The sequence below is a fragment of the Bemisia tabaci genome, chromosome 2 (assembly GCF_918797505.1).
Source record: "Bemisia tabaci chromosome 2, PGI_BMITA_v3".
NCBI classification, from domain to species: Eukaryota; Metazoa; Arthropoda; class Insecta; order Hemiptera; family Aleyrodidae; genus Bemisia; species Bemisia tabaci.
In genome coordinates this window covers 63,408,220-63,419,768 of record NC_092794.1, presented here as the reverse complement: position 1 = coordinate 63,419,768, position 11,549 = coordinate 63,408,220, and the positions used below count along the sequence as shown (strand labels likewise).

The following is an 11,549-nucleotide window of genomic DNA, read 5'->3' as shown; positions in this document are numbered from 1 at the left end:
TATGGCTGCTGGCAATGGATTTTTATCCATTGTAAAAATGCTGATTGCTAAAGGAGCTCCAATCAATGGAGTTTCATATTGTAACATGACTCCACTCCATGTAGCGATTTTGAAAGGCCAAGAAGAGACGGCTGAGTGGCTGTTAAGAAATGGAGCATATGTGAGTGCCCCTAGTGTGGGTGGCATCAGTCCAATACACTTTGCATGCACTAAAGGTGTGTCTGTGAATTTACTCCGAACTCTCATCGCGAAAGGTGCAAATATCAATGACAAGTCTGTTGAGGGTGCCACTCCTCTGCACCTCGCAGCTCAGCATGATCACATTGAACTGGTAAAGTTCCTATTAGACAAAGGTGCCAATCCTAATGCTACTTGTAGTTCTGGTCTCTCTGTCCTGCACCATGCGGTCAAAGGTGGTAGCGTTAAAACAGTGGAATTACTTCTCACAGAAACAGATGCTGATCTAAGCAATGAGCTTCTTCTTATTGCGGTTCTTAAAGGTCATCAACAAGTAGCCAGGATTTTATTGAAACATGGTGCAGATGTTAATTCTGCAGAAATGACAACTGGAAAAACTCCACTTCACATTGCTGTGGAGAAAGGAAACCAAGGTTTGGCAGAATTGCTTTTAAAGTACAGACCTCACCTTGATGTTCTAGATAAAGAGAAAGGATCTACTCCTCTGATTCTTGCTGTAAAAAATAAACTTTTAACAACAGTAAAAGATCTAGTGGAAAGAGGGGCTAATGTCAATGCACCAGGTAGAGGTAATGTTTTTCCAATCAATATTGCCATTTCTCAAGGACTTGTAGACATAGTAAAGGTATTATTCAACAGAGGAGCTTATTTTGAAATACCAAGCAATGGGAAGAACAGTAATACTGGTCCTCAAATTAATGTAGCTAGGAAGGTTGGAAATTCAAAATTAATCACCATTCTTGAATCGGTTGCTAAGCTGTTTACGGCAGTGGAGAAAAGTAACATACATGAAATAAAATGCTGCATTGAAGCAGGTTCTATTGTAAATGCTCGTGACTCCAGCGGGAGAACGGTTTTACACTTCGCTGTAAGCAATAAAAATCTAGAAATTGTTAACATGCTCTTGGCACAAGGAGCTGATCTCACTCTTGCAACTAATAAAGGTAATTTACCCTTACATCTCGCTGTGGCAGCTTGTGACATTAGTATTATTAAAACTCTCTTGCTCCATGCCAGAAAACTTGACCTTACAAAGTACAACTTTGTTGTTAATGCTGCAACCTCAGAAAAAAAAGCAACAGCCCTGCATGTTGCAGCTGAAAAGGACAACTTTGATATAGTAAAACTTCTGATCGAAAATGGAGCAGTCTTTAATGCTAAAAACAAAGCAGGGAAAACACCGGTGCGCCTATCTAGCAGCAAAGAAATGACAAATTACTTTGATTCCATTGAAAGTTTGTTCAAAGCCTTAAAAGAAGGAGATGGACCAGAAGAGGTTGCCAATATCCTCGTAAGTCAACGTTCTGTAATGAATGCAAGACATGCTGATGGAGGATGGACACTCCTGTATTGGGCTATCTCTGAGGGGCACTCGGATCTTGCTAATGTTCTTGTGAATAATGGTGCAGATTATTTTCTTGTAACAAATAAAGGAACATCTCCATTACATATTGCTGCCTCAAAAGGCGATTGCAAAGCAGTCAAAGCACTTCTGAATCGAGCAAAAAGTGACAACCCTGCTAAAGTTAGAGATCTCCTCGATGCCTTCACTGTGAATGGCTCAACTGCTCTGCATGTTGCGGCAAATGTAGATGTTGTTCGCTGTCTATTGCAAGAAGGGGCAACTTATAACATTCGAAATGGCGCCAATAAAACAGCACAGGAGCTTACCAAAAATGATGAAATCAGAAAATTGCTCCGAATCACAGCTAATCTATTTGAAACCATTAAAAAATCTGAGTCCACAGTAATGAGCTCTCTAAGCGACTTGGCGAAAGAAGACTTTCAAGCTGTAACTGGTGCACGTAACGAAGAAGGTAAAACCCTGAGACAGATAGGTCTCGCTAGTGCTGATGTTAAATTTGCCAGCAAGTTGAAAAAGAAATTAAAAATACATAAGTGATTTCATTATTATTTACTCAGTAATTATTCCCTCATTGTTTCACGTGATTGATTTTACTCAATTATAAGGAAAGGTTTTTGCATACTGCTGTTCTCAGTTAGTAGTTTTTTGTGTTCAATTTCTAACTTTTAAAATGTTCATGACTATTTTCTAATCTTCTTCAGTAAACATGTTTCTTTCTTTACAATTTTGAAACATTCTGACCAGCGTTTGAAACAATATAAACGCTGCAATTACACTATTTCAATTCTGTAATCTATTCGTATTTTAATGCAATTTGTTTAATTGGAGTTTTAATTATGATGCCTTACAATTTTTTTTTTTTTTTTTATCATTAAGCTGTTTTGAGGGTCATTCAATGGTGAAAGCGTTTCATCTTTTGAATTATGATTTGTTATTCCTGATACATTTAGTTACTCTTACTCCTTTTTTTTGATTTGCTTATGGGTGTAATAATTCTTTAGTAGCTCAGAAAATTGGGTGTTATTTCAAAGCTTAGACTAAAAAGCCTTTATAGAAGACAAAATGATAGGGCGCTCTCTTTGTCTTATGAATGACCCATCAGGGTGTGGCTTTTTTCAGTCATCATAGCAAATCACACCAATCGGCTCTATCTATGAAAATAATGCATTTTCTAAAATATAAGCAAAGTGAAGTATTTTTTGACAAAGCACAAAGGGATCAAAATTTCAGAAATAACCACTTCAACTAATATGGAGAACTTGCTGGCCTGTTTACCTTTAATTAAACCAATACATTTTCTACGCAATTTTGATCACTTTAAGCTTTAGCTGAAAATGCCTCCAAGTTGCAAAAAGTTGCAAGTTGAATATTTTGCTTGGCTCGAATTTTAGACAACTCATCATTTGGATGGAAAGAACCGATTCCTACCAGATTCCACTCAATGTTTAAATAACCGCAGTGACCCTCACTTCAATGATCCATCTAAACCATCAAAATTTTCAAGTGTTTCTTTTTTTATAAGTTTAATTTTAAGCTAAGGTTCAGGATGAACGATTACACTGAATCTGTAAGAGATAAGTGTCAATATTCATGTGTGGTAGATGATTCAGTTGTAGTTTCGGAAAAAATGCTTAAAGCTCACTGCGCCTAATTGTCTACTGTTCTTAAGTCTGTCTGTAAGTTTCTGTCAGTTCTTCAGAAAACTTTAAATCTAGTATAAAGCAATATCTATTCAAAACTTTCTGTGTTTACTCTAAAATTGTTTGCTCTTTATGTACCTCTCATTTATTATTTTATTAAATATTACCCTCCTCTAAATTTTGTTCCATTTATTTTATTACCTACGACCTGATGAAAACTTATTTCTTTATTGACACTTTTTGGACGCTTCTTGAACTCATGCTCTATTAGTCTTCAGTGACAGACAGGACCGTATAGCAAATTCCTGTCCATTTTTAATATGAGTCAGAATCACATGGCTTTTCAAGTAGAATAAGACAACATGTCTCTCAAACGTATTTTAGATTCAGTTAAAAAATCATAACTTGTAAGCCAACAGATTCCAATGAATTATTGGGTATTGATGTGTCATTCCCCAGTGCCTGATGCTGCCCTTAACTAATTGTAAGCTTGTTAGAAGCCCCTTGCGACCGATTCTGTTGTCAATGTGCTACTCCTAGATTATTGGGATGAATTTTCGTGCCCAGGGATCAACAGCCAGGTGGGATCACAGGGTAAAACTCTGTGGGGTTGGTCAATATTTCGGGTAATTATAATCCGGCTTGTCTCCTTTGCACAGTAAATTCACTTAGGTGGTTTTACAATTTTAGTGTTACTGTATTGGAAATAATTTTGTGTTCATTGTCATTAGGTGAGGATACTGGTAACTGGAAGTTAAAGTAGGAATGAGACTGTCTTGCAAAGAATATCTTGCTCTTTATTAGCTTTGTTGAGTTCATTATTATCCCCAGGTTGATGGGAAGGTAATTTGGATTCCATTTAGCAAAAAGGAACCAGAGCGGTTGTTTTCAGAATTGTGCAACTTCTTTTTTCCTTTACCAAATACTCAATATATGTACAGTATTAAAATGTACACAATTATTTTCCTTTGAAATTTAAAATTTTTCGGTGAGGAGCAAAACATATTTGCTATCCTGAGAGGTTTTTTAGATAATTATGAAGAATCAACATTTTTACAACACTGTAATTGCGCTGGTTCCCTTTGTTAAATGCAATCCATTTCTTGTCCTTTACTCATTCGACTTCGGTGCTGAATTCAGCTTTTTCATACTATGATAATATTATAATTGGACTGCATTATAGAACGGAAAGAGGTGATATGATATTCAATTTTGTGCTCAAAGTAAGGGTTAAGAGCTGTTTTTTGAGATCTTTTATACAGTCTAACAATTTCAGCCCAATCTCAGAAACTTCTTCACTGCTGTTAGATCAAATCATGGAAATACATTTCAACCTAATTAAGGCGCTGGGTGGAGAAAAGGCACTTCTCGAAAGCAGTGCTCTAGAATCTCCACTGACAATTAGTATTTTGAAAGGAAGTTACTTGGGTGAATCTTCTGAATTTGTTTTTAGAGCATTCTAAAATTATGTAAAATATCCAGTGCAAGTTTTGACAAATTATACATATAGTACCTAAGTCAAGCTTTGATCTGAATGTTGGTGGATATTCTGAGACACTGCAACTGAGAAGTGCTCTTTCCACACCCAGTACTTCAGTTCTGAGGGAAGATTTTTATTTAAAAAAGTCACCCCTTTATTGCCCTGCATTAAAAAACGGCAAACTGATACCTTAAGTTATCCTTTTTTCTGAGTTTTCTCCATATATTCATCGTTTAAAGTTCATTTGCACCATATAGGAGCAAAAATTGTCTTCCAAATATCTAAGAACATGTGAGAGCAAAGTGGGCCTACCCTTCTCCTCATGATTCCACTTTTAATTGGATCGCATTTTGCAAAAAGGAACCAAGAGCATTTCAATGTTGCTAGGATTGTGCAACTTACAATCTTTGCAAAAAATTCCTGAAATTATGTAAAAACTTAAATGTACAAAGGTAATTTTCGTCTTGAATTCATAGTTTATTTGGAGTACAGATAAAACTTGTTTAGATGATCTATTCATATTTACAGGATAAAAAAAGTTTCACAATCTTAGCGACATGGGTATGCTCTTGGTTCCTTTTTGCAAAATGCAATCCAATTAGCCCCTCCTGAAAATGAAAGAGATTTTGCGAATCAACTCCAAGACATGGGTATTTCTGTCATCAGATTTTTCTGCTAGAAAAGCTCACAATTTCCTTTGAGATGTCTCGGTCTTCAAAATAAGTCCTAGGAGCCGGGAAAATGCTCTTAAATTATCCTTGGTAACATGACTTGGACGCATTTATGCTATGTTGCAGACAAATCCCATACTCATAGTTCCTTCTAGCATAATAAGTAGCAAGGCTCTCAGGCTGCTACTTGTTCATTTCCTTTTTTTTCTTCTTTTCTTTTTAAAAAGTATTCACTTAATATGAGATGTTGCGGTGTCAGTTGCCCGATAACCTCTGGGAAGACAGGCATATGTGGCGTTTGGGTGTCGTAGAACGCCAGAGTGCGTTGTAAAGCGACTTTATATATATATTCACTTAATGCAAGTGAATTATAGGTATCTAACATAAAGCCAACTCTCAATAGTATTCAAGCACTAAAAGCACGGCTTTGCTCCAAATTCTAAGTTAATGAAATGTACCTAAGTATTTAGTTTTATGCAAACAAATATTGAATGCATCTCTCTTTTACATCACAGGTCTTCGTGCAAAAATGATGTTTTCAACAGCAGTTTGCTCTTCTGTCCTTGTTCAAGGGCTGTTCAAGGATCATGTCAGCGACTGAGGGGGGAGAAGGGGATCTGAGTTTGCTGTTTGGGGTTTTTACAAGGGGTGAGATATGTAAACCTCAACCTTCTTAAAAAAGAAATAATTTCTTCAGCTTTTTTTCAAGCTTTTTCTCTTGTTTTCTTAAAAAAAAGGGGGGGGGAGAGGGCTGTTCAGAGCAGTTTTATGTAATTTTCCCAGATACAGGGGGAGTGAGAAGTTGTCTTACAGGTATTGTAAGGAAAGATGAAAAGAGGGTAAAGCAGTCGGCCAAAATGCTTTTGGTTATACTTGAACTCTGCTACTTGTCTTGACGCTTGCCTCAGTTTTTGCCTCAATTCATCCTAGCGTATAATTTTGATGGTTTTGTTTTTTTTTTTTTTTTTACAGATCTTGCAACAGTTCTAGTTTCTTCAATCCATTCCCTGGCTCCCTTAAGTTTTCCTGCATCTAAGTGTTTTGCCATCAGTCAGTCGTTACCTGCAATTTCAACATCTATCACCCAATCTGAAGAATCTCATATCTGAAGCATCGAACCAGCCCTATTTTCAAAATGCCACGCTCTAAAGAAACCAAGAGTAAACTAACAGATAGCGATATCAAGGAGTTCAAGGACTTTGTAAAGGATTTGCCCTTTCATAAAAGTCTTATAATGTCTACACCTCTTCACACAGCAGCAATGACAGGTAACGTACAAAAAGTGCGCTCTCTCATTAAGTCTGGTGCTGACATAAACTTTAAAGAGCCTCCATATTTTGTCTCTCCAATTTTTAGTGCCGTCCAGGGTAAAAATAAACAAGTTGTTGACATGATGATCAAAGCTGGAGCAGAGCTAAATGTAGAAGCAGATGATCACATGACCCCTCTTGGTTGCGCTGTCCTGGATGGTGACTTGAATATAACCAAGTTGCTTGTTGATAATGGAGCTCGTCTTCACACTCGGATCTACGACAATTTATCTATTCTGCATGTCGCGGTGGCGAGAGGTCATGTTGAAATCGTCAAATTCCTCATAGATAAAGGCATTGATGTGAATGCTCAAACTGAGGATGAAGAAACAGCATTACACTTAGCAATCAAGACAAAAAACAAGGAAATTGTGAAATTGCTTCTCGATGGAGAAGCGGACACCAATATTATGGCCAATAATGTCATTGAAGAAGGAACAGATATTGACGAAGAAACAGGAGGAGGACCAAAGATCACTACATTGTGGCTCGCACTTTTCCTGCAACTTCCAGATTACATAATAGATCTTCTCATCGAAAAAGGTGCGAACATCCATGCCAGAACTAGTGGTGGTCTCACAGTTCTCCATTTAGCAGCTATATTAGGGTATGTACGAGAAGTGAACTTGTTCCTTCAAGCAGGCTGTGATGTCAATGTTAAATCGCATCGGAAAAACACACCCCTACATTTTGCTGCAAACGCGGGTCATGTCAAAGTTGTCGAAACTCTGTTAAAAGTCGAAGGCATTGAAGTCAATCCCAAATCCAACATCGGTGAAACTCCACTAGCTAAGGCCGCTGGTCATGGATCCTTGGCAATTGTCAAGGCTCTTGTTGCCAAAGGAGCACCTATCAATGGAGTATCGTATGAAAAAATGACTCCTCTTCATGCTGCGTGCGTCACAGGACAATATCAAGTCGTTGAATGGTTGCTTAAAAATAAAGCTAATGTTCATGCTAAAGCCTCTATGGGTATGACACCATTGCATTTTACGTGTGTCGAAAAAACACCAGTAAATGTCATTGGAGCCTTAATTGCAAACGGTGCAGACATTAATGCTACATGTGATAATGGTATGACCCCAATACATTTTGCTGCAAGTTGTGATAAATTAGATAGTTTGAAATACCTGGTGAAGAAAGGTGGAAACCTAAGAGCAAGATGTTTTATGGGTCAATCGGTTTTGGATTATGCAGCGAGAGGTGATGATGGCGTCAAAACATTGAAGTACCTCATATCTGAAACTGGAGTAATTTGGGATTGTGACCTCTGTTCACCTCTATACCAGGCTGTTAAACGAGGAAGATTGGACATGGTTGAGCTTATCATGAATAATGGGGGAGTTGTCAATGGTTGTGTAGCTGCAACAGAGACGCCTTTGCACATTGCTGCCGAGAGAGGTGATGCAGACATGGTAAAGTTGCTTTTGAAGTATGAGCCTATAATTAATATGAGAAACACAGAAAATGGCTGCACTCCTTTACTTTTGGCTGTTAAAAAAGAACATAACACAATTGTCAAGATGCTGCTGGAGAAAAATGCAGATGTCAATGTACCGAGCACCTCTGGTTTGTATCCAATTCATGTTGCTGTCAGATCAAAGAATGAGGATGTAGTCAACGCTCTGCTCACTAGAGGATCATACTACAACATAGAGGCTCAAGGAGAAAAAAACTATGACTATCCATTGAAGATGGCCCATAAGTTGGGAAATTCCAAATTGATCACAATGCTTGAGCTAGTTAAGAAAATCTTTGATGCAGTAATTGAAAATGACGTTTATCAAGTCGAGTGCTGCATTCAAGCAGGTGCCATTCTGAATGCAAAGAATGCTTCTGGGACAACTATTTTACACTATGCAGTCAACAATAAAAATCTGAAGATTGTCAATTCTCTTTTATCGAGAGGAGTTGATTTTACTCAAGCCACAAACAAAGGCAATTTACCTCTGCATCTGGCTGTCTCGCTCGGTGACATGAAGATCATCAAAACCCTTTTGACCAATGCAAGGAAACAGAACCTCATTAAATACAATTTAATGGTAAATGCCACAACAAAAGAAGGTCTCTCGACACCCCTCCATGTTGCTGCCGAAAAGGGTAATTTTGATGTTGTTAAACTCCTGATAAAAAGTGGAGCCATCTTTAATCGAAAGAACAAAGATGATGATACACCTTTGGAGGTAGCCAAGGACGAGAAAATCATTGAATACCTCAGGTCAGTAGAAACGTTATTCGAAGATGTGAGCAACGAAGCAGAGGACCTAGGAGAAGAAGCTGCAAGCATTCTTGCAAGTGAACGCTCAGTGATGAATGCAAGACATGCAAGCGGAGGTTGGACTCTAATGTACTGGGCGATTTCAAAGGATCAAACAGATCTTGCTAAAGTTCTGATCAACTATGGGGCAGATTATTTTCTTGTAACAAACAAAGGAACATCTCCATTACATATAGCTGCTTCTAAAGGTAATCTCGAGGTGATGAAAGCTTTGTTAAATCGAGTTAAAAGTGACTGCCCCGATAAACTACTTGACTACATTAATGGTCGCACAGTAAAAGGCTCATCTGCAATGCATGTTGCAGCAAGTATTGGTGCTGTAAGGTGGCTAATGCAAAGAGGTGGTACTTACAACATTCGAAACGATAAAGATAAAACACCTCAAGATGTTGCAAAAGATGACAAAATTAGAGATTTACTTCAAACCACACATGATCTTTTTGAATCTGTCAAAAAAGGTAGCGCAACAGTCAGAAACACTTTGAATAATCTGGATGAAGAAGATTTTAAAGCAGTAGCTGGCACCAGAAATATCGAAGGACAAACATTACTTCAGATAGCCACTAAAAACGGCAGTGGCAGACTAGCAGGTAAATTGCTGGAGAAATTGAAAAAACTAAGTTAAACTTCTGCAGTTTTTTGGGCTTATTGAAATTGTATTTGTGAGAACTATTTTCCATCTTATTTTTTTATGGAATTTTGACCCTAAGCTCAAAGTTAAGTCGTTCGAGTTTTCTGTCAGGAAATAAAGAAGATACAGTTTTTTTATTTTTTAGGACGATCTCATTTATTAGTACTCAACTTTGAGGAAATTAGTATTGTCTTCTTTTGATTTCCAATCATTAATCCCGGTGTTATATGTACAAAAATAAATTACTTCCAGTTGGAACTCCATAAGCTGCAAAGTTATCTAAATATTTCAAAATAAAACCATGAATGGCTCGGTAATTATTTAACTTGTTACAAATTCAAGCCTGGTCATGATGACAATCCTTGATTTCATAGAATTTCCTGCAAAGTAATGCCAAAAATGGTTTTTAATTCACAGCAGAGAAGATCTGCAGGAGAGATGTTTCATTGTCCATGTCTGGAATTTAGGGTTATGACAAAACATAGATTAAGTACTATCTTTAGATCGTTGCTTATCAATTGGATCCTTTTAGCACCTTCAAAATCGGATTTCATTGTCTTTTAGACCTCCATGTCATTTAGACCTAAAGGGTAGCCTCCAATGCCATCTATGCCTCGCAGGCTCAAGAATGTTAGTGCAGCAGTATATCCCTGATCATGTAAACCATCAAATTTTAAGCTTGCTTCTTCTTTTTGCTGCTGACATCAATTCTGCCGTGCCAAGGAAAAACGCCATATTAAAATTTGAGTATTGTCAAATTGTATTTGTTTTATCTTTCGATAAAATACTTATTCTTGAGGAAATTTATAAACGTTGTTCCTTGCAAGTTTCAGGCATTTCGGATTAAATTTCTGAAAAGAATTTGGGAAAAAAAGGGGAAAAATATCCACTATTTCCAAAAAAATTAATTTTTCATCAAAAGAAATTTGACAACTTCGAAAAGCTCATACGGCGTTCTTCCTTAGCACGGCAGAATTGTATTTCTTGTGTGTGAATGAATCCTTCCTCCTCTACAAAACTGCAAGGTTTCAGAGGCTTTGTTGAAGTGCCATTAAACATTTATTAATTTGACGAACCAGTAAGGGCTGCTTTGAATACTGACAAAACCCATGCCTTCCTTCTATTTTTAACATTTTAATCAAAGAAACTCTGTATCATTGTCCTCCCAAAAATTCCTGGAAGTCTCCAGACAGTCGTCATTCATGGCACTCTGTTCACATTTTGAGAGGATTATTTTTTGTACTGCTCTAGTTAATTTTCACAGTCAAATGCCCATTATTGTTCCTTGTTTTTTATGTCCAGGTCCTTTCGGGGAATTTTTAATTAGGTATATGCTGTTCTATTTGTTCTCAATTGTCCATTCTCATATCCTTCCATTTTTTAAAATTAAGATAAAGTAAAATTTACCGTATAATTAGTCAAAGCTCTGTCACTTGCAAGTGTTATTTATCTTATGACTAAACAGTGTAAGTACACTTCATATTCTTTGTGCCTTTAGTAATTATTAGATTGAGAGTTGAAAAAGGGAACTATAAATATTCCTTGCTTCAGGTTTTTTTTTATCCACATTTCAACTTTTCTAAATGTTTTTAATGTAGGTCATAGATCATTGTGTTTTTCCTTATTATTTTTGTCAGCATTCTTTTTTTTTTTTTTTTTTTTTTGGTTTCCTCTGTATGTAGCCCATATTTTAGTTCGTTCACAAATTAGCAAAATGTGGCCAAGTCTTAAATTGTAAATTTCTTGTCTCTACTTTGTTTTTGTTCTATATTCTTTCATTATTACATTATTAAATTTTATTGAACTTTCTTATATCTTCCAGTTTCAATGTTTGTTTTTGCTCTTAGAAAGTTTTTTTCCCCATGTATTTGTGATATGTTATGTATTGATAGAAAATATATTGGGCTCAACTTTAAACAACTTAATCTTTTACTTTCTTCTCCTGTCGATATAACAATCAATACTCTTGTTTGGA

At 36.7% G+C, this 11,549-nt stretch overlaps 1 protein-coding gene across 1 annotated transcript; it reads left to right on the top strand.

Annotated features, from left to right (window-relative positions):
* The first annotated feature begins 1 nt into the window (after position 1).
* On the top strand, positions 2-11,494 carry LOC109039535 (uncharacterized). Its single transcript, XM_072296441.1, has 3 exons — positions 2-2,100; positions 4,036-4,047; positions 6,451-11,494. The coding sequence occupies exons 1-3, from the start codon at positions 2-4 to the stop codon at positions 9,566-9,568; spliced, it is 5,229 nt and encodes a 1,742-aa protein (XP_072152542.1). The 3' UTR covers positions 9,569-11,494.
* Positions 11,495-11,549: the final 55 nt, after the last annotated feature.